The sequence below is a fragment of the Barbatula barbatula genome (assembly GCF_947034865.1).
Source record: "Barbatula barbatula genome assembly, chromosome: 16".
NCBI lineage: Eukaryota > Metazoa > Chordata > Actinopteri > Cypriniformes > Nemacheilidae > Barbatula > Barbatula barbatula.
Genome location: NC_136779.1, coordinates 18325596 through 18348208, shown reverse-complemented (window position 1 = coordinate 18348208; position 22613 = coordinate 18325596). Strand labels below are relative to the sequence as shown.

General features: G+C 38.2%; 1 protein-coding gene across 1 annotated transcript; it reads left to right on the top strand.

Annotated features, from left to right (window-relative positions):
- The first annotated feature begins 550 nt into the window (after positions 1-550).
- On the top strand, positions 551-21904 carry antxr1c (ANTXR cell adhesion molecule 1c). Its single transcript, XM_079476398.1, has 18 exons — positions 551-1218; positions 6281-6352; positions 7448-7519; positions 7610-7691; positions 7776-7806; positions 8181-8254; positions 8365-8433; positions 8632-8712; positions 8824-8884; positions 9296-9394; positions 9517-9586; positions 12897-12975; positions 13804-13899; positions 14175-14213; positions 14472-14570; positions 15793-15960; positions 16055-16135; positions 19395-21904. The coding sequence occupies exons 1-18, from the start codon at positions 1076-1078 to the stop codon at positions 19644-19646; spliced, it is 1668 nt and encodes a 555-aa protein (XP_079332524.1). The 5' UTR covers positions 551-1075; the 3' UTR covers positions 19647-21904.
- Positions 21905-22613: the final 709 nt, after the last annotated feature.

The following is a 22613-nucleotide window of genomic DNA, read 5'->3' as shown; positions in this document are numbered from 1 at the left end:
GCAGCCTACAAACATCAACAATATGTAATTCAAATATAGTCTAAAGTCTCCTGTGCTGTCAGATCCAGAACCAAGCGTGTAGGCAAAATTCAACTAAGCATCCTGCAAAGGGCAGAGCCCTTGAGGTTGGAACTGTCATTGTCTCATAATGTGGTCGTCTGACATGCCATGAGAAAAAGACCTTATGTGTGTGGCGCCCCCTTCCCTCGATGCCCTTTTTTATCAGGCAAAAAACAGCCGTGTGCGATTCGCACCGAGATGTTCAAAAGAAAATGTATCTTTGCCCACTTCTGTTTGAACTCCAATAATATAAACTCCAATAGATGTCCCTATTCACGCGGTAGCCTAAACAGAAGTAATGAGTTCAATTAAACATAAACAGACTGTCTAAATACTAATAAGTCAATACGACAGAACAATGTGATTTTTTATCAACATACATAATGAATGTAACTATGATTTTCTCCCAGTTTTTACGAATAAAGCGATGAGATAAGAGCGCAAAAACACATACTCCGCCTTTTCAGAGGAATGGAAGGGAGGAACCCTTAAAGGAGCAAAAGAAAAACTGGCCCCGTTTTTCCAAAGGGGTAGAAACATGACACCGCAGCCCCTCTGCCAACACTGAGCTCGTGCTGCTTTCCAAAAGACTCGCTTTGCACATTTATTAAATATCTAACACTCGGAAAATACATCTGGCCGATACGGGGCATAAACAATTTATCATTCATGCAGAAGACGGCGTGTGTTTTTGTATATACCAAAAGATCCGAAATTCGGTCGTTTCTAGGCTCTTCACTTGTATTTTTCCTGGTCACCAGTCTTGAGGTCTAAAAAAGTTGGGGATAGTTTAAACCGAGACCAGTTTTAAAGGGAAGCGCGTGCAGATCGAGGTTGGAGTTACCCGTTTTTCTGACTGATGCGAGCAAGGGCTGCGTCAACATCCGCAAAACTCCTTCTTTGTGTGCGACTGTGCATCCTTTCCTCCGGATCTCAGCTGTTAGGCTTCGTATTGTGGATCATGTGAATGGCCGTTTGCTTCTTTTCGGATTGACGTTTTTGCAAACACAAAAGGATGGCACGTTCTACAGCACAAATGTGTCTTGGCATACTTTTCCTTGCACTTTTGTTGTTCACTTTTCGATCTGCGAAAGCCGAAGAAGATGTGGAGGAGAGGTCTTGTCAAGGCGCCTTTGACTTGTATTTTGTTCTTGACAAGTAAGTACTTATTACGACAATAATTTGATTTCCTTTCTTTTTTCATTTGGCTGAATTGATTTATGAACAAAGAATCGCATTTCTCTCTCTCTCTGTTTCTCTCTGTTTCTCTCTCTCTCTGTTTCTCTCTCTCTCCCTCTCTCTCTCTCTCCCTCCCTCTCAACATCGAGGAAAGTTATCTGTAATCTATTTGGTTTCACAGCTGGTAAAGTGTCTGGCATTCAACATAAAACTGTCGGTCAGTTATATGCAAATAAAAAAGCAACCTAATATGTAACTGCAAATGGCAGAGATGCTTTTGTGGTCTGTCGGCCTGATGTTTTCCACACTTAAAGATGCTGCCCGAATAAAGTAGGCCAGTACATTTCCACTCACATTCTTAAACTTATTCTCAAACATTCTCGTACTCCCGTATTCACCAGATTCACCAGATGGTCCTTTGTTTAGTTTTATTTGGCAGGGTTCAGTTAGAGTTCAAGAGAGTACAGGAGACAATACTGTACTCTCAACTACAATACAGTCTATGGACAATAGGCAATACCATCAACGAGTCAAAAAATTTGTTTTTCTTTTCTGCTATTTAAGCCCTGACAAAATATTATTTGTGTCATGTGTGTGTGTGTAATGATGACCAGACGGATGGTACATGTTGCGACTGCTGAATAAGCAGTTAGGATGGTCACAATTCCATTCCTTTGTGGTTTTCTCTTCCTGTCTTTTCGTATCCTCAAGGAATACCTTTGTTCAACAGGTCCAGCAAAACAACTTCCTTTCTCATTGGTATGAACAGCGATGCGTGTCATTCCTGTTCATTTGTCACTATGTGGTCTGCACACAATTTGCCGTGCCAATATTTTATGGTTCTCTAAAAACGTATGACGAAACTCACATGGACATGTTGTCTGGTTGTTTAAAGACAACATTCTGTAGAGTGCGTCTCATATGTTTTTGTTTAGTTTGTTTTTCTGGATGGTTTTGTCCGCTCTTGTAATAGACTTACCCCCTTATTGCTTAACCTTGAAACAAAGAACTGTCGCTGACAGGACGATGATAGTGTGCATGACATGGGATGTCGAGCAGTTTACTTCATGTTAAACTGAACTGACCTTTAGATCGTGCAAGAATAACCAAAAAATGAAATGCCTGACAGTGTCTGCCAGTGATCCTATCCAAGGCCACCATCCACCCAGTTCTTTTCATGATGGCATTCTTTCATGAAGACATAGCCAACCTCCTCCCGCCCCGTCTTTAAAACTTTGGAAAAACTGACATTTAGTAAAATCGCATGCACTCAAACATCTGCAACCCTGTCGGAACATTACAAGCCTTAAGTTTGCGCCATTAAAGACTACGTGCGCATGCATTTTTCAATATGTTTTTTATGAAATTAAGTAAGTCAAAAAAATTGAGTAAACAGTGTTTGTTTAGTTGTTGAAATTCACGAAGAATATAGAACAATTTGAACATCAAATGTAATTGTAGACTTGTATGCATTGCACCTTTGTTATGAAAAAGTACACCGATCTGTACTATGACTATTGGCTAACACTGAAGCCAAGAAAGCCTGACCACGATGTGTTTTGAATTCCTGATTAGTATTTCCTTTAAGCAAAACTTACTGTTGTATATTAATCATTTTGGTAAATCCCACGATATCAATAGAATATTGGCTAAACAAATTGCATAGATGACACAATAAGCCAGACATATAAAAATGATTACGCAAATCCACCTCCACATAGCCCATGATGTCTAGATTCACTTCTTTCAGTTCTGCTTTATTGTGTTACTTTCTCAGAAATAGAAGCCTGTAAATATGTATATGCTTTAGAAATACATGCTACACTTCCTTATTGAAGAATTGAATGTTCACCCCCCGAACCTGTATGACTTTATTTGTAAATGTATTTTGATGAGTGTTTAACCAAACGCCCTTGGCTCCCATTGACTGCCATTGTATGGATACAAAACCACTAAGAATTTCATGTTTTGTGTTCCAAGAAGGAATTTTGGGGTGAACAATCCATCTCATTCTGTCTGGAGAGCAAAACAGACATTGATCGTGGGCTGATTTAGTCTGTTCTACGCCAGTGTGTTATGCACAGTTTTGGTGCCTATAACTGTTGTTTAACTTAAGATAACCCAGGCATTAAGTCATCAGTTTCGAAACAGCCAAAATAACAGATGTACTTATTGAATGATCTGCAAATGTCCAGCTTCTCTCTCAAAACAATGTTGTTTCTCCCTTAATGCTCACCATTTCAACTTTACCTAGCAGTTACATTTCTGGATAAGTTTTAGGAGACATGCGTTCCTGGTTCAATGTTATCACACACCACAAATCAGTTTTTTGGATGCTAACAAGACTACTAGGAAGTTTTCATGGGGTGTAAAATGTAGTCAGCTTTGCAGAAAGCCTGTTCTCAATGGGCATGAAAACTGAAAGAAAAAGGACACGTTTGAGGAATTTTGGAAGCATATGCACAATGGCCCTGCTCAAGACTGAAGCAAAAAGTAGGTTAGTGGTTCTTAACACTTAAAGACGTTTTCAGAGTTTCTTACAAAAACCTAGAGATCACTTTTACCTGCTTTCTTGGGTTATATGGTCATACAAATAAAACACAGAGGGAGAATTCACTCATACTGTAGTTCTGTTTATTTGCATGTGTTTGTCTGTATTTCTAAAAGGGATAGTTGGAAATTCTGTCATCATTTCTTGTCATTTCAAACCCGTATGACTTTCAGTATTCTGCAGAACACAAAAGAAGATATTTTGAAAAATGTTGGTAGCCAAACAACAACAGCACCCATTCACTTCTATTGTAAGAACACTAAACCAATGCAAGTTGATGGGTACCATAGCATTCTGTTTTATGCAGGACGCAAACAAAGATATGTTGAACAATGTTGGTAAACGAACAATTCATTCATAAATTAGAAGTGAATGGGTACCAACGTTGTTTGGTTACCAACATTCTTCAAACTATCTTCTTTTGTGTCCTTCAGAAGAAAGAAAGCCATGCATTGAAATGACAACAGGGTGAATAGATGAATCTTTGGATGAACTATCCTTTTAAAGTAAGCATAATAATTTGTACTGAAAGCAAACAAGCTTCAAATCCTGATGTTGTGGGTCAGTGGTGAGTTATAGGTTGTTGAGGACGCACGCAGGTTAACATGATCTTGTGTACTTTAGTGCAAGAGCACTTGCAACCCAAGCATCTGAATAATTTCTAAAAAGTACGCTCAACTGCGCCACTCATCTGGATATATAGCCAGTTAACATTTTATTAGTTAGTCATTTGATAAATTGCTGCAGTCAACACCGTTTCTCACTATTTTACTGTCTTTAACAACTATTTGAACTGTGAATACGGCACACAAAAGTGACACATGAGTTCTACTTCAGTTTGCCACTGTTTATATACCCTGAAGGATATGAGGAACATCGAGAGATGTTCTGCTAAACTGCTCACAGCCTAGAAGATGTTTGCGTTCCCAAAACAGCAGTAAAACAGCACTGTCAGGGAAATGTCATAATAACCTTACCATGTCTCGGCCATTACAAACGAAAGGAAAAAGAAGTTTGCATGTGTAATGCTGACTTAACATAATCTTAAACCTTAAATCACGTTTTCTGCTTCGCTTTGTACTGGCAGACAGACTTTGAACGTAATCATTTATATTTTCAAAGCCCCTTTAATATGAACTGTTGACTGGGAACTGCAGTTGGCAGAAGTTTTATCAGCAATGCTTTGGTTTTGGCTGAAACACAGATCTGTTTGGGATTTGTTCAGTATTTCACTTGGGCGATTCCTTATGGACCAATACTGATCTCAGAGCAGAAAATACATTTAAGAGTTACACACTTTTCCAATTATCTCTCTTCCTAAATATTACCCCAATTTGCCTTCCTTTTATGTCTCTCGTTCCATTACACCGCAACGACTGTCACATGTCTTAACATATGTGTAGTGACCCTTGTATATAAACAGTTAGCAGATGACATCACCGTTCGCTCGTGATTCGTTTTGCTATCACTGAGGTTCATCTTCAAGATGACTTTTACGGTTGAAATCCCGCTGTAAGACATTATATGGACCTTATGTGGTTTAGGATAACCATTAAAGTTAGATCAAAGAGGGGCACCACAAAATATCGTATAAAGGATCTCACTGGAGAATAGACCGCTTCCTTTTCCAACGCTGTTTTCACAGGTGAGAAAACTGCAAGCTAGGCACCAATCCCATGATTGCTGTTACCTCAAGCAAGTCCTGCTTCCAACACAAGCAGAATTCATTGTAATGTTAGAAAATGTGAAGTTGAACTGTGGCAAGCCCTCAACGTGACCTGCATATTCGTGCCAGAATTACTTTATCTAACTCTGTTTTGCAGCTTCTCAACATTCCAGCTATACTGTATGCCAGCCCGTCTTTGTTGACTTTGTTATGACAACACTTTCCTCCTAGGCCGTTCCAAAAAGAGGTTTTTGAGAAGATCCAAGTTGACATCGAGAAAAAACAAAGCCATTGCCCTGCATGTCTCCTGAGCACACAATCAGCTTTTCAAGATGGAGACTTCAGCTTAACCAACAACACAATCCATCCAACTCTCTTGTTCTTTTGAAGCCCTTGTCAGACAAAGAGTCATTGATCATTGGCATCGGCTAATGTTATGTCTGGCTCTCAGACTAAATTAGTTACATCAGCCCGCGAGGAGCTTCATGCGACCCAGATACATTTCTGTTGCATGTTTCATGTATTAAAACGGACTCACAGACCAGAAGACTCAATCCGCTCATTTCCCATTTGTCATCCAGCACTAATGTATTAGCACAGGGTGCCCCTCTGGGACTGAAACAGGAAATGACCAGAGTCACACAGCGTTTACAGCTGACCCTCAGGGGGGGGAACAACTAAGAAGTCTAAATTAGATGGCTTGCTGTTAAGAAGCTGTTTCATCCTTTTTGGAATGACTGCTAATGAATTAGCCAGTTGTATTGATCACTTCTAGGGGTTAAAGAAGGACCTGGTGTTTATTAATCATTTTACCTCTTTCTCAGGTCAGGAAGTGTCAAGCATCACTGGCAGGAGATCTACTCTTTTGTTGAACATTTGGCTGAGAAGTTTATCAGGTACAAAGACATTACCAAAACCCTGGAAACACTTAAATCACACTGAATGGCATGTGTTTGCTGACATGATCCAGTTGCCCCAAAAAGTATTTGGACACATTTGCAGATTTAAGTCACACTTGAAAATGTCTAATTGTCGAAATATTAAAGGAACCGTTTTCCCCAAAATTAAAATATCATAATTTCTAACCCTCAAGTTTTTCTTGATACAAATCTGTATAAATGTTTGTTCTGATGAACACAGAGAAGGATATTTGGAAGAATGCTTGTAACCAAACAGTTCTTGTCCACCATTTTCTACCATAGTAGGAACGTAGAATTCGTTTTATGAAATCTTTTGTTCTGTTGAACACAAAAGAAGTTATTTTGAAGAATGTAGGAAAGGACAGTTGTGGGGCACTTTTGACTTGAATTTGGTGGTAATGGTGGCCATTACTTTGGTTACAAGCAATCTTCAAAATATTTTTCTCTCTGTTCATAGGAACCAAGAGATTTATACCGATTTGAAACAACTTGAGAGTAAAGAAAGGATGACAGAATTTTCATTTTTGAGTGAACTGTCCCTTTAAGTCAGTTGGCATATTGGCAACTCTTTCCTTTTACTTGCTTTTAATAAGCCGATACCAGTGTAATTTTAAAATGTGTAATAAAAGTTTACCTGTGAACATGTTCTACTAAGCTTGACAACCAGAAGGTGAACAAAAAGTTTTTTGTTAAATCTTGTGCTATATGAAAATGCATCCTATTGTGAGACTTGAAGAAACTGGCTGACAAATTGCCATTTCTGCTAATTCAAGGCAAATGCTAACAAAGACACTAAAATAGAAACGCTTTGATTTGTTTAAGTTTTGAATCAAAACATAATTCTAATCTTCGCTTTACAGTTTCGATACGTTTTTTTATTATTCTTCAATCTGATTTTTTATATGAAATGAAAACGTGATGCTAAACTTTTGAACAGAAGTGTTAATACTCATAGATATTTTGGCGCGGCCTACTTTTGAGAGCATGTGCATGTCACAGATCATCATGCAAAATCAATATTATAATCAAGTAAGTGTACACAGCACTAAACTGTTTTTCGTCCTGCCACAGCCCACTGTTGCGGATGTCTTTCATTGTGTTCTCAACCAGAGGAACAACAATCATGAAACTCACCGAAAACAGGTGCAGTGACATCACACTTTCTTATTCGCATTGCGCATTTTGTATTTGTCATGACTTGTTATTTGTTCATTCATTTTCTTTTCCTCAAAGGGAGTACATAAGAAAAGGCCTTAATGTTTTAAAACGAGAGATTCCAGGTGGAGATACATTTATGCATCTTGGTTTAGAACAGGTAGAAAATATGAAAAAGTCTTTAAATTTTAGTTTAATCGTGTTTTGATTGTATTCTAACAGTATTAAATATATTCATTCACAGGCAAATCAACAAATACAACGGGAAAACTTTGGTAAGCTTTCAATAAATATAAAAAAATTGTTTCCATTACAGTTTCAGTATACTATATGGCCAAAAGGATGTGGATACAGAGCTTCTGTACTGTAGACCCGTTACTAAAACAATATGACCTATTCAGACAAACACTTTCAGTGGAAGGGGTAACTCTGTTTATCACGCATCATATGCACATGACCTTACTGGTGCCTACTTAAATAGTTCAATCCCCATATTTTCAGAACAGTGAAAGCTGAGGACTGGCTCACTGTTAATAGCCAGTTTTTAAATCAAACGCTCAACAAGCACAGACAGATGGGATGTCCACATACTTATGGTGAGGTTATGTTTGAGTCATCCTCACCTGATTATTTGACCTTCACGTTGCAGGAACTGCAAGTGTCATAATTGCCTTGACCGATGGTGAACTTCAGGAACATCAGCTGGCGGACGCTCAACAGGAGGTAACTGATCAAACCATGTTCAGCTTTCTGCATTCACATATTGAAAGAAACAGCACCTTGACTATCCGGTTTTGTAATCTTTGTCATTTCTGTGCTCAATATCTAACTAGGCAGCACGAGCTCGAGCGTTGGGAGCAATTGTATATTGTGTCGGTGTTAAAGACTTCAATGAGACACAGGTGAAGAAGCCAACAATGTTCTTTTAAGTATAGTTGTGAAGCATTCAACTTATTTTAGCATCAATAAATGTCAGTGTAACATACAGTATGTTTTAAGCAGAGAATGTAAATCATTGAAAACAAGTTCTTTTTAGGGTCAAAACCAGCCAATTGAAGCGTAGGCCAGCAGTAAATAAACTTGTGTTTGTGTTGCTTAAGCTGGCCACCGTAGCAGACACCAGTAAGCATGTGTTTCCTGTCCTGGGAGGTTTCCAGGCCTTGAGAGGAATGATTGACTCGGTAAACTAAACCCTTTTTGCTACTGCATATGTGGAAGATTGATTAAAAACTGTTCTTAGAGAAGCATGCCATATTCAGCTGACTGGATTGAAATGTCATTTTGTTTATCAGATCATCAAAAAATCTTGTATCGAGATCCTGGCAGCGGAACCATCTAGTGTGTGTGCTGGAGGTATGAAAAACAACAACAAAAAGAACTGTGTTCATGTATGATACATTTATTGTATATACTGTATTTATGATTGATATATTTATTGTAAATTTGTCAGTGTTTTTTATTATTTTGGATTTTCATGCCGTATTCTAACTCAAATCTGTCTAAAGATTTGTCAGTTTCCACAATGACTGTAACACACAATCTTTGGAAAAATGTTTTGTAGTATAAGACCATCTGACAAACAGATTATTGTGGTTTTCTATTTCCCTGTTATTTGATCTCTGATTATTTCAACAGGAAGACACTGACCAATGTGCCAACAGTCCGAGAAGCGAATATTTTTGATGGAAATGACATAAAGAGATGTAATATTTGAAGATTCATCGTTGTTACTGTAAGTGAACACTGTGGGAATCTGTGTTTCAGAGTCATTTCAAGTGGTGGTGAGGGGTAACGGTTTTCGACACGCCAGAAACATAGACCAGGTCCTGTGCAGCTTTAAAATCAATGACACGTTAACGCTCAGTGAGTTTCTTTCTAACATATTTCCACAAACAGCCTAAGTACTTCTGCATAATAAAAACTACACATGGCTGCATTTATGTCAAAATAATCTCTTTTTGAACAAATTATTTTTCTGTTACCAGACGAGAAGCCTGCGAGCGTGGAAGACACTTTCTTACTGTGCCCAGCGCCTGTTATAGATGAAGTTGGAAAGTAAGTGTGCTTGTTATGAAGGTGGACAGATAGGTCTGCCATGCATTAGTCCATGTTTATGATCTCTGTCAAATGTCACATTCCGCTTCCTGCCAAACTCTCTGTTTTCCTATGAGGAGTCATAACTGCTGATGGTTCTTCGGAGTCGTTCACGTCATTGTGTTGATACAACCCACGCCCCCTGATTCTCTTTGTTCCTCATGCAGTATTTCATTCTGTCCATTTACTGCTCCCCTAGAGCAGAGAAGTTCCATATTTTCTCCCACACTGAGTTCAAGAACATTTAAGCACAAGTACATTTTACTTTAAAAGCGGTGTGCAACAACATGACACAAATGTAAGTAAAATGTACTTAAAAAATCAAGTAAATCTTGTAGTTGTTTTTTGGAGTGTCCTGTAAATTCAAAGCCCACTGTGTCAAGAGCCATTTTGTTTATAAAGTTGGCTGGTTGTTTGGAGACTATAAAGTGCAGGTGAACTAGTAAACTAAAGTTGTTAGTTCTTCTCAAGTTCTAGTTTCCTATGGAAGAACAAGTAACATCATATAGCATCCGACTGTAATATTTGATAAAGCAACAAGAGGGTGTGCGTTACACTGACTTTACTGTTGGTAAGAGCTTAAAGCTAGGATAGTTCCTCAAAAATAAAATGTTTTTTGCAGTGTTTACTCATCATGTCATTCCTAGCCTGTATGACTTTCTTCTATTTTGAGAAACAGTGGTCTATGTGTCTATAAAATAGATGTCAATGGGGTCCAATGCAGTTTGGTCACCAACGTACTTCAAAATATCATTTTTTGTGTTCTGCAGAACAAAGAAAGTCACACAGGTGTGGAATGACACCTGGATGAATAAATGATGAAAGAATGTTCATTTCGACTGAACTCTCTCTTTAAATCTCTTCGATATATCCATAGTTGCGTTGTTTTAATGATCATTTACGGTACATCTCTATTCAGATAACTTTAAATTTGGTGAAATATCCTAAAGCCTAGTCACCATTACCCCACTGGACCATCAGGTTTTCTCACTGCATCCTGCATTAAATGGTCAGCTCATTCTTTTCTTGTGTATTTGCCCTACCCCCATTCCCCCCCGGCCCCTATTTCTCTCCTTTGATCAAAGTAGTCAAGCGCCTTTGCCTTCCCTTTCATCTAGCTGGATTTACAGATGTCAAATATACAACACTTCCTCTCAGGCGATGTCTTTTAAAAAGAATGTCACACAAACATATTGGGCTTTTAACAGCGACACGGACATTTAACAATTCATTGTAGTTAAATCTTTATGGAGGCGACAGACTTTGGACCAGAAACTAATACATTTGATGTCAGGTTTCAGTATAAAGTATTTGTTTACTGTGAAAATAGTTTTCCAAAGTCGGGGAGGTCCAGTTACATGTAAACATACTTGAGTGAATAGGTGGTCTGAGGTATACGCGTTCAAGTGAACTCGGGTATGTTTCACAATTAACGAAACCCATCCCAACTCTCAGAACTAAATTACTGGGATAATTCACCTAAAATTGAAACTTCTTTCACCATTTTTTCACCCTCATGTCAGTCCAAACCCTCTTTTGTGTTCAACAGAAGAAAGACTCAGAATTAGGATTTTTGGGTGACCTTTAATGATGTACAGTCGTGAATCTGTGATACACTGACAATACAGAGCTTCTCATTGCTACTGTCTTTTTACGATGATATATTGAATATTTGTAATATACTTTGCCACACACTTAAAAGCAACAAGACTCAATAAATGCTTTTTTCTGATTCAGGAGTACTGATAAGAGTTGTGATGGTCTCTTGCGTCATTCTGCTCAAATAGTTTTGTATATTAAATAAACATATTTCTGGATCTTTTCATATTTCATACACTGTTGCGGTTTTGTGTTTCTCAGGCCACGTTTACACGATGAAAAACGGAAAAGTGTTTCTTTTGCTTTTTTGAAAAGTTTCACGTTCACACGACAACGTTATCAAAACAATCCGCGTTTACACAGATCCGCAAACAGCGCCGCCGCTCCCACCATGCGCATCACGCACTGTGCGTAGGGCACCAAGTGCTGAGGGAGCACCAAAAATAGCCTGATGAATTTTAAAAATTATAAGGCATATCTTAGCCATGTACATGTAAAAAAAAAACGGCCGAACAATCCCATATCACCCCATCCACACCACGGCAGTGCCGGTTGATCGTGCGTGCGCCTGACGCAGTTTGACAGAGGCCAGCTAGTGAAGAGCTATGTAGTGTGTAAACCTCACTATAAATCAACAGAGACGCTTTAGCCTCCTCGTTAGAGCGCTCGTCTCCCAATCGGACCGACGTCGGTTTGAAGCCCGTGTTGAGCGGGGCGAGTAACTTTAATTTCGGTGCAGCTTGCAATCTGAATTGACATTTTGCTGTTAAACATTGATATTTTTTGTTTTACTATTCTGTTTACTTAAGAAAAGTTTGCACCTTTAGGGGGGGGGGGCATCATAATGGAATTATGCTTAGGGCACCAAAATGGCTAGCAGCGGCCCTGTCCGCAAAAATGACTAAAACGCTGTATTTACGCATGCCATGAAAACAGTCTCGTGTATCACAGTCTCTTTCTTCTCACGTTATCTTGTAACACAGTATGTAAAATATGTTTCTTACTTGTGCAATAGCAGGCATAATGCTAAGTCAGCTAGTCGTCATCGTAAAATAAACCACCTTAGCTTACCAGGCTTACATTTTGTGTCGAGTGTTTATTTTGTGATAATGACTCGCCGACTGTACATTATCCCATGCTTAGATACATATACAAACATGCAAACTTGGCAGAGTGTGTTTCAGTCATTCCGTCCGACAAAAGTCTTTCGTTTCAGTCTGTTTTGGAGCCCAGAGGAATGTGGACCTAAGCTAAAGTAGATGCTCTTCATCAGGGAAGGATGAGCTTATCTGTCAAAAGAGCAAACTTGGCCTCTGTTTCATTTCGTACGCTGTTTTGTAAAGATAGAAAATTCACGGGGAATGTTAAACATTTGGAATTCAGCTTTTTTTATCGAATGTTTGGAACGCCAGACAGCTGACTGCTACAAAAGTTAACCAGCACCCTGCTGAGCTCTGTAAGAGTGCTTATTATGGCCTGGTAGTTTTTCCCCATAACAAAAGATCTGCAAACCCTTCTAATTATGAAAAGCTTTGCAAAAATGTGGCACATTTGTCTAACACTCTGTAAATCTTTTGGGCTTGTGTTTTTCACTCTTTGCAATGTTAAAAGATCCTGCTAACCAGTGACTAATGTGGGTATAAAAATTTATGTTTGGTCTTTTGCATTTTAGGGTGGTGTACCTGCAAGTCAGCATGAACGAGGGTCTGTCATTTATCACCAGCTCCGTACACATAACCACAACAGAGTGTGTAAGTCTGACTACAAACACATTCAACACACGCAGCTCATGACATCAGCAGACAGGTGAATGTTTTAGATGTCACATTTAAACGTTATTTGCGTCTGTGTATTTAATTAAATATAATGTTATTATGTAATTTTATCATTAGATTTAAAATCATTGTTTATGTAGTCTGACATGTCTAGAAGCAGTCTTCTGTCATATCAAGTAAACTACATTTCCAAAAGTCTCCGAAAAATACACAGTATATGTTGTTTTAGTACAATATAATCCGTCTATGAGGACTATAAAATTTGCAGAATATTCTATTCCATATATACTGTATGTTATTTTTTTAACATGTATTTTCTTGTGAAGCTGATTTAAGATAGTGTGACATTGTAAAATAAGCACTGTAAAAATAACTTTTGTGTAAAATTGTATTGAATGTACATTTTTTGTGTTAGTGAACTGAGTTCACACACCATCCCCCTTAGCAACGCACACACACACGGTACACCGAGGGCCAAACCGCAAGGGCTTAGCCTGTCCCCGGCCAGAAGCCTCAAATGTGTCTGTCTCTGATTTTGAAGCAGCAGACTTTTTGCTCACCCCACAAAAAAAGCTTCTTTTCGAGACATTTTAAATATTCAATGTGATCTTCCCCTTTTCTGTAATATTACACTATACTGTGGTATTCCTGTGGTATCATGGTACTTTTTAAAGGAATACCCCCCCAAAAAGTCATGAATGACATGAATTTAAAGGTTGTCCTACCCCAAAATTGGTACAGTGGTATTACCATGGAACTTTCTGTTGATAATCTCTGCCTCTCTCTTCGGTTTCTCTCTCTCAGTTTGATGGCACTATCCTCCTGATCACCCTACTGGTTTTGTTTCTGTTATTGGGTCTGTTGTTCATGTGGTGGTTCTGGCCGCTTTGCTGCACTGTAGTAAGTCTTTGCCTCATTTATCATTTGAAAAACTGCTGTCGTCTGAAAAAAACTTAATGTATCCTATAGCAGATCTTCCAGTATTGTGACAATAAGCCAGGGCCTATAGATTTGTGGTAAAGACTTAAGTGGAGTGATTTAAGGTGGAAAATTGGTCAGATGATTTGAATGAAATGTGGCTTGCTATTTTGAATATGGCATATAATATTACTTGTGTTTTGGCAATGTCTATATGCCCGCCTGACTAAATAAATATGACAAATTTCTTTCCGCAGGTGATCAGAGAACCTCCTCCTCCTCCACCACCAGAGGAGGTAACAGAAACAGTAATAGTTTCACCCATTTGAAGAAGATTTTTTCAAAACAGTTTTTTATGTATAGGTTCCATCGTCCCAATGTATAATGTGTGCACAGTAGATACTGTTAGTGAGCACCACCTGCGAATTACTTTATAACTAGAAAGTGCTCTTATGACCTATGCTGTGCTTTTGATGCTGGTGGCTTCTTAAAAAGCTTGACCAGCAGACATTGAAACATGTCAAACAATAAGTATTACAATGTATTATCATCAGGAGTCAGATGATGAAGATGGAATGCCAAAGAAGAAATGGCCGACAGTAGATGCATCATATTATGGAGGTCGAGGAGTTGGAGGAATTAAAAGAATGGAAGTGGGTATTTCTTCACAAGAACAAAAAAAACTTGCTTTTATTTTACTATAACAATTTATCAAAGGGATAGGATACTTCACCCATCATTTCTTACGAACACAGAGAAAGATATTTGGAAGAATTCTTATAACCAAACAGATCTTGACTCCCAAAGTAGGCAAAATTGCTTTATCTTTTCTTTTGTTCTGTTAAACACAAAATAATACATTTTGAAGAATGTTCTGGGGCAGCAAACAGTTCTGGGGCGCATTTGACTACCATTGTATTTTTTCCTACTATGGTAGTCAATGGGGGGGGGGGGGCTATGTATGGTTATAAGAATTCTTCCAAATACATTTCTCTATGTTCATCAGAACAAAGACATTTATACAGATTTGGAAAAACTCGAAGGTAAGTAAATGTTGACAGAATATTTTTGGGTGAAGTATGGCTTTAACTTCTACACACTACTTTCATCATTATTTGATCACAGCTCAAAATATTAATTGTTATTTCTTGATATAACTTGATTTCTAAAGACACATATTCACACACAGGAGTCCTTTGGATTACGTTTTTTTGAAGCTTCGCCATCTTAAAGAGACAGTGTTTAAATAATTTTTTGTTTGTTTTTATTTAACCGAAGTAAGTCAAACACATCTGGGATGACATCATAGTTGATCAATTTTTATAGTTGGTTAAACTTTTCCTTTAATAAACTATTACAGTAGTTCTAAGTAATTACAGTATGAGTTTTTTTATGAAAGCAATTTCAACTTTTTCTTTTTTTTTTTGAAAGGTCATGGAAACTTTTGCCATGCCTAAACCATTATTTTTTTCAAATACCTTTCGTGCACAGACTTAATCAGACAAAGCTGTTTGTGTAATACAAAGAGTAAGAGCATTGACAGATGTAAGTCAAGGGGACGGTTGTGAATTTTAGAATGTATATGATGTAGACAAGGATTCAACTGATGTAGTGTGAAAGATCCTTCCACAAAACGGTCTAACCACATATTTCCGGAAGGGAATTTAGGTTTGCAGAAGCGTGTGGAGACCGAAGCGTGCAGCACGATACTTCCAGATGTCAAACACTATCAGTTCAAACTTCTAGAAATGACCAAGAAATGAAAACATCTCAGGAAAAAATTAAAAGCATTCTTTTGGCGCTGATTAAGATTCCTTGATCTGTTTTGAGCTTTTCTCAAATAAGATAACTTGATGTTTGTGTCATATGGTCCAGGTTCGATGGGGAGGGAAAGGATCTACTGAGGAAGGTGCTAAACTCGAAAAACCGAAGAATGCTGTGATAAAGATGCCCGAGCAAGAGTTTGAGCCATTTGAACCCAAGCCCAGAAAAGCAGAGGGCAGAAAACAAGTTCAAAACAGGAAGTGGTATTCTCCCATTAGGGTAAAATTGTTTGGTCATTTTCACACCATCCCTTGTTCATTTTTAAAGCATGTTTTTTAGTGCAGTGTTAAATGACTCGATTTTTTATGTTTAGGGTAAACTTGATGCAATTCTGGCTCTTTTCCGCCGTGGTTATGACCAAGTTTCACTTATGAGACCTCAACCAGGAGATCATGTAAGTATCGAAGACTAAATCACCAAACACAATTAAATACTACAATTGATCCATTATCTCCAAAATTACACTGTGAGCATATAGCAGGCTAAGTTTTGTTCTGTGGATTTTTGACTCGTTCCACCTTCTACTTCGCCTTGACTACATCATACTTGGCCAGACATTTCTTTACCTCTTATTTGTTAACCCAGTCCAATATCGCCCCATCTGAGGCCAAACTCCTGACCTATGCCAAGAAACATCTTAGGCACAGCTCGCCACCTGCATCAAATCAGTAGTCGTAGAAAAGAAATACATTTTGAATTTAGACACTTTACAGACAGCATTTTTAAAGTAACTTTGCTTTTTCAAAGAAACCACATGGTCAAACTTGGTCATGACAAATCACAGGCTAGAGTTTTCTGTACTGTTGGAACAAGTGGTCCATCAAAATGTTTTTTTAATGGCCGATGCTGATGCCCATACTGTAGAACTGTGGTCGAATGGCCCCTAAGAGCCCGGTACAACATGTGAGGCAAATTGGTGAAACAAAGAGGCTGTTTATACTAGACCATAACTATGCCGTTTTCGTTTCCATGTAACCGCAGGCATTTTAATATTTTACTTTATTTCACTTTTACTTTCGATAACTTTGAATGCGCAGCTAAGGGAAAGAACGGCAAAATTGTGGGAGTAGTTAACTTCGGGCCTGACGCTTGCGTCCGATTAAATAATGTCTATAGGCATGAGCGGCATGTGTTCAGTATGCGCGTCTACAAAACAAGAACAAACATATCGATGGCAAATTACATGATTGTTTTGTGCTGATCAACAGTTTGTTAATGCTTCCCATCTTCCAACCAACCGTCACTTCTCTGAAGGGATTCTGGTAGTGTTTTTTACAAAGTGATGTCGCCAACTACTGGTATTGCACGCTTAATGAAGTGGTTTTTACAGTTTTCGTGTATCTGTGTAAACGCAAATCATTGGGACACCATTGTATTGTGTACGTAAAATAATTGAACAATTGTTGTGTATTATGTGCTAAGTTAGCAGCTTGTAGCTTTGCATTGAAACAGAAAAGGTCCATACATGAAATGACGTTATTCATAGGCAGCGAAACATTTCTTAATATAAATACAAACTGGCTTTACTTCTGAGTGGCCATTTTTAGAACAAAATGCTAACAACATATGGCGGCTAAATAGAAATATCAACAGATTTAAAATTATCGGACGATGCAGATAACAAAAAAATTCTAACTCTGATAACTGTGAATTTTTCCCAAAATATTCGTTTTATCTGCCAAATTTAGCAATAAAGGAAGTGTGACATTAGACCTTCTGAGTATTCGGTTTCACTCTAACTTGAAATGACACATGACGTATTCATAATCCCACACAAAACCAGATGGTTCCCGTCTTCAATTATTTTTAACCCAGTTGTTTTTAATAACCCTTTAGCGAAAGGTTGTATGTTGGGAAGTTTGTCTTGCAGTGGAATGGTTCTCGCCTCTTTACCCTGTAATGCTGTGGCCCTCTCGACTAATTTGTGGTTTGTGACGAGAGGACTTAAAAATGCCCAGACAGACTATTCTCTCACTTTCTCTTTTTTTAAGCATGGAAACAAACGATGCAGGCGTTATCCAGCATTGCTTATTCTGTAACCTTCCCTGTGGGATAATGTTAACTGATTAAACAAGCAACATCTACAGAAGTTGAAGACAAGGTCACGGCAAGTCTTTTCCAGGTTTTACCCCCTCAAGTAATGCATTTGTCCTCAATTTTTAAAATAAAACGATTCCATTCCTGCTGTAGTTTCCTGTGGCTGTACAACGCTGTGCATTCCTACTGTTCTTTTTAATACGATGAGGTTGTTTCGTTTGAATTCCTTTGGTTAGGTTTTAGCTCAGCAGTACATAAATGTGTGTGTGTGAGTGTATAGGTTTGTCTGTCTTCCATAGTGTATTATTATCTCTCCTCAGTCTGGTTTTCTCATCTGCGCTATGGCTATGCCTTCATCATGTTTCTACATTCAACCCCACAATGCACTGGGATCGGTTTTCCACAGGCTTTTTCAGCCACTCTGACGTGAATCCTAGCGGGTCAGAACTCGGGGGTTTAATTACAGTTTTTTTTTTACCACCCCCTGCCCCAACAAAACGCCCACCCCCACCCCACACACTCACTCTGGTGGAGGAGTGTGAGGTCATAAACGAAACGGTTTCAACAAAACGGCCACATCAAATGGTTGAAACATCGTTTCGAGACTCACTTCAGACTGCTTTATGGCTCCAGCTATAATTACAGATGTTTCAGTAGGTCATTTACCTAAGCCTTGTTTCTTTGTCGTTGGGAGGGCTTTGAAAACAAGCAGATTCAAAACACCTACCTCATCAGTTCATTCATGTACATTTTAAGGTGGGTAAACATGAAATGAGATATTTTACACATTTTTACTTCTGTAATGTTGTGTTATCTCATGTTTTTCGAAGACAGATCAACTTGAGTGCCTTGAGTTTATCTCTTGGGTATAGTTGGGATTGTTAAAAAGGGGTTTCTAGGGCTTGATGACATCATCCAAAAGAAAAGTGGTTACTATGGTGGAGCAAGGTATGGTGCACGGATGGTTCCAAACATTTTTGAAGGACCATGGAAGTAGAACTATTGGAGAAGATGCAAACGTTCATAGTGAGCAGTGGCTCATATAATGTTGTGTAAATAATGAAAGACATTTATGAAATGATCATATATTTATTAAATATAAGAAAATGTATATATATATTTAAATGGCTTTTGTGTTTAAAAATTGTCCAGACAGACTCGCCAGAGCAGGATTTGTAGAGGACTTTAGACTTTCCATGATGTTTAATTTACAATTCAGTGTGATTTCATCTGTGGTTTTCACAGGGCTTCAGCCAATAAATAAGTGTGTGGGTGTGGGTGTGTGCGCATGCGTACATGTGTGTGTGTGTGTGTGTGTGTGTGTGTGTGTGTGTGTGTGTGTGTGTGTGTGTGTGTGTGTGTGTGTGTGTGTGTGTGTGTGTGTGTGTGTGTGTGTGTGTGTGTGTGTGTGTGTGTGTGTGTGTGTGTGTGTGTGTGAGGGATAGAGAGAAAGAAATTAGTTGAGCAGCGAGAGAAAGTTTTGGGTGTCATCTACACAGCAACATTCTGGAAAATATGACAAATTGAATTCTTGTGTATTGGAATACATCCACGTTCAACATAGAGGGTTACCTCACTGATGTGAAACTCTCTTTTTCTTCTCGTTTTCCCCTCAGGGCCGATGCATCAACTTTACACGAGTGAAAGAGGAGGCGGCCAAAGCACCACCACGAGCTCAAAGCCCACCTCCACCCCCGCCAGACTATCGCCCAGTTCCTAGCCCTGTTACCCCACCTCCAAACAGCCCACCCCCGAGAGGACCGCCTTTGGCTCAGACTCCACCAGGTCCGCCACCTGCACGAGTTCCCCCAGGACCCCCCTGTCCCCCTCCAGCACGTCCCCCGCCCAACCTCGATGGCAGACCATGAGATAAAGATGCAGCATGCTTATCCAGTGCATCCATCAATACAGCCAAATTAATCTCTTCTCTCGCCAAAGGATAACAAAAAAAGCACATGGTATTTATCAGTCAGGTTACATTAAGATGCAGTGTGTAGTTTGTTGCTGGACAGCAAAAAATGTAATAAAAGCAAAAGTAAGTTACTGACGTGACAAAAATTCAACTACTGAGTTTTCCATAAGCAGACGAGTAAAGATTAAGACCATTTTACTTTTACAATGACTGTAATACTTCATATTATGTAGGCTGGACAGCTTAAAGGACCCCATTTGTTTTAAAAGAATATGTTCAGTTGAACATGAAAAAAAGTGTAAAAGACTGAAATGCTACGAGCTTCTGATATCAGCCAGAGGCCAACATGTCTAAAATAACCAGTATTAGATGCTATGTTATATTGTTCAGCATCCTATGCCTTATGCTTGTTTTTTGTTCACAAAAGTTGTTGGGTTGCAAGCTCTCTCAGGTGAGTCTCTGGTCGGAGACAATGTGACCAAAGAGGAATTTTGTTGCACGTCAAAATGTAAGATGTGAGAGTAATGAATGTGCAAGTAATGAATGTGCAACGGTTGGCTTTTAACCATTTTTATCATCATGAAATGTATAAGTAAGTCATTTGAGATAAAACTATTGTGTAGGATTTGTCTCAAATCATTCAGATTGCTGGAAGTTTGACAGATTTTAGAAAGTGCCGCAGTTGGTCTAGATTTGATTCCTGGGTGAAATTGCATTAAAGGAACGTCAGCAAAAACGTCTGTACAATAAATTCCACCATGATGTATAAATAGTTTTACTACATTTAAATACCTTTTGTTTACATTATTGTTACCCGAAGTTAATGGAGACATTTTGGCGTCATGGTTAAAGTGAATAGGAGAGAATACTCTTAGTGGTCATAAATATAATGACACAAAACAAAATCTCATAATGGTCTCAATTAAAATGCTCCAATGCTTTTAAAGGGGTCATATGACGCGAACACGTGTTTTATGTGTTTTGGGTGTGTTATAAGTTGCCCATGCATGTATTAGACACGTAAACTGACTATGTCAGTTTGTGGTATGATTTGACTAAGACCGCCCAAATGTATATGCAAGTAAGGTGTGCGTACGTGTCAGGACAATTGCTTTGAAACCTAATATGGTAAGATACGTTACATTTCCGTCACACACTTTTAGTATTCGACCAATCACTACGCACTGGTTAACTGGCCAATCATAGCACACCTTGCTTTTCAGAGCGATGAGCTTTGTACAAATTCTGTGCGCAAAGAGGAGATACTGCTTTTTTGAACGAACCTGCATTACATCTAAAACAAACGATAATATTAATTTTAGCCGTGTCACATGACCCCTTTAAGCAAAACATGAATCTATTTCTTTTTGATTTGGGCCTAAAATATGACCCAGACAGGTTTATTGAGATTCTGTTTATACTGTATGTTTGTTGGTTTATTTGTTGTACTGGTTGAACCTCTAAGCATATGCAAAGTCAGGTCAGTTTTAGTCATGTTTTGTTGTATTCCACACCTGTACTGTATGTTAATATTCATCTTGTTTCCTATACATTTCATCATCAAACAAATTGCAACTGCAGGGCAGTTCACAGCATCTAATTTATTATCCCCACGCCTGAACGAAGGTACTTGAATACGACAAGGTGTCCTCTGTTGAAACAGGATACTGTGTATGAAGCCAAAAATACAAAAAAAAAAAAAGAATCGGTCTCAGATAACAGCCAGTGCCTTCTGTTTGTCTGTTTGTTTTTATAACCCTTTTTATACTTCATCAAGTATGATACAGTAGCAGTGTTTGTACTTGTTTTACTGACAAAATCGGTGCATGCATTTTGTTTTCCCATTCATTTAATTTTGTCCTTAAAATGCTAAATGATACAAGTGCTCAGCTGTGAACAAGCTAAAATTTTCCCCTCACACACAAAAACCGTTCATGTCGGCTTTAAATGGACATTCAGATCTATTAATGGCAATAAATGCAGTATGATGCTATTGGCTTGTCTGTACTTTGTTTTGTTTGCTTGTGGCAATTATCTGAAACATTGTGATTTGTACTATTTCACAGAAAAAAAACGTCGATACCAGAATTATAAAATCACAATGATGTTGTTACGATGTAGTAAGTATATTAACAACAATACTGAAGCATCCATTGAAAGGCTCATAAAAGTTTACTTTTTCACACTATTAATAAAGGTTGACTTTCAAGCTTTTATCGCCCTTTGTCTAGTTATTGAGGCTTTGGTCCTTTGATTCTTCTTTTAAGAAATGTTGTTTTTCTGTGTTTTGTATATTCAATAGCTTTTTCAATGGTAATTGGTTTTATAAAAAGGAAGTCACACACCTTATAATGCAAACACACTTCATGGTTCTGTCCCACCTTGTCTTGCTTTTGTTGACCTAGTGGCAGAACCATGACAGAGCCTCATGTTTTATGTGTAGACTTATGCTCATGTCTTTGACTTGTTGAAAATTGAATTGCAAGTTGGGCGAAAAATAGTCATCAATATTTATCAGCAATCAGAATGTAGTGTATGTGAGTATGTCAGTAGGCATGCTCTTACAACCTTCATAGATGCTTCCAATGTCTTTTCTCTTTCGAAATCAACTGAGGGAGCTGTCTTTGCTATTGTCACATCTGGTTTATTCACTTAGGAATATATATAATGTAAGCTGGTTTGGATAATACATTTGTAAAAAAGTACTATAATTGATCTACCCCAAACATGAAAACTAGACTACACTGTAAAAGCACACGTACAAAAAGGCTTGTGTACCAAAAGAATACCTTAAAATACCTTTTATTTACAAATTTATTCACAAATCATGTTTTTATTGTGAATTCCAATTAATATCAACCAAACTTTTTTCAAAGTTTTGAAAAAAGTAGATATTTAAGTATATATACTTAATATAGTAACT

What these genes read in the sequence shown, in the direction of transcription:
- antxr1c (XM_079476398.1), top strand. Translation starts at nt 1,076, where the DNA reads ATGGCACGTTCTACAGCACAAATGTGTCTTGGCATACTTTTCCTTGCA. An exon ending in TGCATCTTGGTTTAGAACAG is followed by an intron (nt 7,692 to 7,775) that starts GTAGAAAATATG and finishes ATTCATTCACAG; the next exon opens with GCAAATCAACAAATACAACG. An exon ending in GTTATAGATGAAGTTGGAAA is followed by an intron (nt 9,587 to 12,896) that starts GTAAGTGTGCTT and finishes TTTGCATTTTAG; the next exon opens with GGTGGTGTACCTGCAAGTCA.